Source organism: Poromitra crassiceps (assembly GCF_964638095.1).
Source record: "Poromitra crassiceps genome assembly, chromosome: 5".
Lineage (NCBI taxonomy): Eukaryota > Metazoa > Chordata > Actinopteri > Beryciformes > Melamphaidae > Poromitra > Poromitra crassiceps.
The window spans coordinates 14,267,095-14,271,688 of NC_139642.1; the positions used below are offsets into that span (position 1 = coordinate 14,267,095).

At 44.5% G+C, this 4,594-nt stretch overlaps 1 protein-coding gene across 1 annotated transcript in view; it reads left to right on the top strand.

The window, feature by feature from the left end:
• Window positions 1-617: 617 nt before the first annotated feature.
• Window positions 618-4,594, top strand: part of timm50 (translocase of inner mitochondrial membrane 50 homolog) — a 23,196-nt gene continuing 19,219 nt past the window's right edge. Inside the window, exons 1-2 of the mRNA XM_083637427.1 lie at window positions 618-671; window positions 3,366-3,485. Of these exons, the coding sequence (XP_083493553.1) occupies window positions 3,366-3,485 (120 nt within the window). The 5' untranslated portion in view covers window positions 618-671. The remainder of the gene's footprint in view (window positions 672-3,365; window positions 3,486-4,594) is intronic.

The following is a 4,594-nucleotide window of genomic DNA, read 5'->3' on the forward strand; positions in this document are numbered from 1 at the left end:
GTTGGTTAAGTTACCTAGATAAAGCACCTCACACGTGTCAGGTACCTCGTATCCCAATATTGCTTTCAATTCCACCCATATTTCTTCCCAATATTTCCTAATTTTCTTACATTCCCAGAAAACATGAGCGTGATCTACATTTCTTTCCCCACAAAGCCACAGGTGCTTCAGAAAATTTGCTTTTTGTGACATTTATATTTTTAATATATATAAAATCACATTTCTCTAAAGCAGTTTTTGAAGTTGTACCAAATTTATGACGATTTATAAAACAAAGACAAATGATGTGAATGGCAGTTGCAACATTCTCTCAAATAATCATGATTTGAGTTTTTGTCTGTTCTTCAGCCGTAGTAGGAAGGTTCTGATTTCCTGACATCACTTGAACGCAGCGTTCTAGCGCAGCAGCCATCAGGGTTCAAGCCGCCTCCGGGTCAAACCGCTTCGCTTTGGGTTTTGAAAGTCCTGGTCCGGTCCTGGTCTAGTCTAGACGGAGGTATTGAGCTGCTGTCAGCTGACTGTGAGGAGCCTGCTGTCCTCGGGGAGTTGTAGTTTTTTTATGACCCATCAGGACTACAGACATTAATGACATGGACTTGTTTTGTCTTCCAGACCCTCCGGTCGTCCAACAGCTGAATAGAACCTTCAAATACTTCAAAGACTACAGACAGGTGAGTGGATGGAAGAAGGTTTTTTCTGGGCTCAGAACCTCAAACCCAAAGGCTCAGAACCTGGGCCTTTGGGGGGGTTGACTACACATGACAGTAAGCATGATCGGACTGATCTATATGTATGCATGTGTGTATGTGTTAGGTGATGTCATAAATCAGTGGTTCCCAACCTTAGGGTCACGACCCTAAGTGGGGTCGCCTGGAATTCAAATAGGGTCGTCGGAAATTTCATTTTGTTTTCTTTCTTTTCTTACACCACACACAATTGAATACGACCAAAGATGATTAGCCCTAGCTTTAGCCCTAGCTTTAGCCCTAGCTCAAACCTATAGCAAATTATTGATTGAGTGCTTATTGATTGATTGCTTATGAACTATGGCCCTTCTAAGATGTATTTTGTGAACTATGTTCTTCACCATTGCAGAACATTCCTGAAGGGAGATGACATGTATTTTGTCTTTTGTGAATGTCAGATGAAGCTACATGGCCTAATGGAAACTTACTAGGGTAGATGGAACTTTTTGAGAGCAGTGGAAAATCACTGGCCTCCAAGGTGGGGGGCGGGTGCGATAGTTTCAGTATATGATGAGGAAGAGGTAAGAAAAATCCTTGTGGCACTAAAACGCTCTAAGGCCAGAGACACTCATGGCCTGGACACAGACTTCCTGAAAACACACTCTACCGCTCTAATAAAACCTATCACCATATTGGTGAACCAATCAATTAGACTAAAGGAGGTACCATCATCCTGGAAGGTGGCCATTGTGACCCCAATTTTTAAATCAGGTAGTAGGGTACAAGTGGCCAACTACAGGCCAATCAGCATCCTACCCACCATATCTAAGGTTGCTGAAAAGTGGGTGTCGAAACTCATGATTAAACATCTCGACGAAGGTCACACCCCACTCCACCCACTACAATTTGGCTTCCGTGCGCATCACTCTACCGAGTCAGCTAACTGTCTCTTCATTGAGAAGGTTAAGCATATGCTCGACAAAAACACATATGTTGGTGCTGTGTTCTTGGATCTCAGAAAGGCATTTGACACTGTCAACCACCAAGTACTCCTGGGTAAATTATCTCATTTCAATTTCTCTGCTGATACTATTAAATGGTTTAAGTCCTACTTAACAAACAGAAAACAGTGTGTTATGGTTGATGGTGTCGAGTCCCCTTCTCTTGATAACCCAGTTGGTGTGCCACAAGGATCGATCCTTGGGCCATTATTATTTTCCCTGTACATCAATGACCTGCCGGACATATGCCCTGACTTCAATGTGCAGATGTACGCTGACGACGCGGTCATTTTTGTACAGGGAAAAACAACCGACCTGATCTCCTGTAAACTCACAAATGTATTGGAAGAGGTCCAACACTGGCTGCAAAACAAGTGCCTGTTGCTAAATACAAAAAAAACTGTATGCATGTTGTTCAGCAAACGACCAGTTGGTATCACAAGGTCCAATGTGTTTCTGGGGGGGGAGGAATTGGAATTGGTCTCCCATTTCAAGTACCTCGGAGTCATTTTGGACTCGAACCTTTCCTTCAAGAAACACATAAAAAAAATGAAAAGCACAATTAATTTGAACTTAGTTAATTTTAGACAAATCCGGCCTTTCTTAACAGTTGATGCAGCTAAAACATATCTTCACTGCATGATTTTCTCTCACATTGAATACTGCTTCACAAACTGGTCGTTTGCAGGTGCCACTGTCATAAAACCTATTCAACAGCTCTATTTGCATTTGCTAGAAAACCTTTGTCACACCACCACTAACATTCTGGAACAACATCAATTCCTGAGCTTTGAAAATCTCAAGGTCTTAAAGAGTGCCTGTTTCTTCTTTAAATGCCTACATGGACTAGCTCCCCCTCCGTTACAGGAATTCATCCAAAAAAATAGACTCACTGGACTCGGCACTAGATCAGACACCAGAGGTGATTGTAAGGTCCATCGCAGAATGACCACGTTTGGTCAAAATGTCCTATCGATAAAAGGCAGCCAAATATGGAATAGTCTCCCCGTCTCCATAAGGGACTGCCCCACCCTTGCCGCTTTTAAAGGTGGACTTAAAAAATGGCTGAAAACAAACCAGTCATGTGTCCACAGGTAGTATGTTTTTCTTCTCTTTCTTTGTGTGTATTATTACTATGTATTTTTTATTTTTCTAAGTGTAATTGCTGCCATGTATTTTAAGAGTGTTTTGTTGCTACTCATGTTTTACGTAGTTTTAGAGTGTACTGCTGCTACCTATGTTCTATGTATGTTTTTATTATGTTCTACGTTTTACGCTTTATGTTTTTTGTGTTTTATGTTTTATGGGGACAACGGATGGAAATTAGCCTCGTGCTAAATCCGGCAATTTTTACACTTTTACTATGTTCCAGGTTTTACTATCTGTTCTGTGGTTTCTGTGTTCATTCATTTTGCACTGTCCCGTCCAAATAAACGAATAAAATAAAAATGAGATGTAACAATGACTCGTGGCTCTTATCTGACAACGTGGTCGGAAAGAGACCCTCTGTGCACAGATGTTAATGTAAAATAAAACCTCCTAAATACACTTGAAACGGATATCTCATTATTGATGGATCGGCAGGGCATTTCAGGGGCATCAAAAAGTCCTCTATGCAGGAAAAAGCCTGTGTCTGTTGCTGATGATGTCATCCTTGTGCGCCCGCCCCCTCCCTCAGATGATCATCGAGCCCACGAGCCCCAAGCTGCTGCCTGACCCGGTGAAGGAGCCGTACTACCAGCCGCCCTACACCCTGGTGCTGGAGCTCAAAGACGTGCTGCTGCACCCGGAGTGGTCGGTACGTCTCAAGCCTCCACCACCTCCTCTCCAAACCTCCACCACCTCTCCTCTCTTCTCCTCTCTTCTCCTCTCCTCCCCTCTCTTCTCCTCTCTTCTCTTCTCTCCTCTATCCTCTCCTTTCTTCTCCTCTCCTCTATCCTCCTCTCCTCTATCCTCCTCTCCTCTCCTCTATCCTCTCCTCTCCTTTCTTCTCCTCTCCTTTCTTCTCCTCTATCCTCCTCTCCTTGCTTCTCCTCCTCTCCTTTCTTCTCCTCCTCTCCTCTCCTCTCCTCTATCCTCCTCTCCTTTCTTCTCCTCCTCTCCTCTATCCTCCTCTCCTTTCTTCTCCTCCTCTCCTTTCTTCTCCTCCTCTCCTCTCCTCTCCTCTATCCTCCTCTCCTTTCTTCTCCTCCTCTCCTTTCTTCTCTATCCTCCTCTCCTTGCTTCTCCTCCTCTCCTTTCTTCTCCTCCTCTCCTTTCTTCTCCTCCTCTCCTTTCTTCTCCTCCTCTAACCTCCTCTCCTTTCTTCTCCTCCTCTCCTCTAACCTCCTCTCCTTTCTTCTCCTCCTCTCCTGTCCTCCACTCCTCTCCTCTCTCGTCTGGATAGAAGGGGAGAGGGGAAATGAAACGGGAGGTGCAGGAGGTTAATGTTTATACAGGACAGGTGAAGTGTGTGTTTGTGTTGGTGTGTCACCACCTGTCCACTTATGCTGTCTGTTGAGACACACCTACACTCACTCACTCACTCTCTCTCTCTCTCTCACACACACACACACACACACACACACACACACACACACACACACACACACACACACACACACACACACACACTCTTTTAAACCTTCCACATACCTGACAGGTGTGCTGCAGCTGTAACTCAACACCTGCCCACACACACACAGATCTATTATGACTCATTCCTCCCCATAAATTGTATAAACACACACCTGTCCTCTTTTCAACTGCCTCCCCACTTCTCCCCCCCCCCACACACACACACACACACACACACACACGCACGCACGCACGCACGCACACACACACACACACACACACACACACACACACACACACCGCTTCAACGGTCTCAGCAACATGATTGATTGATTGAAAACAGGATACAGA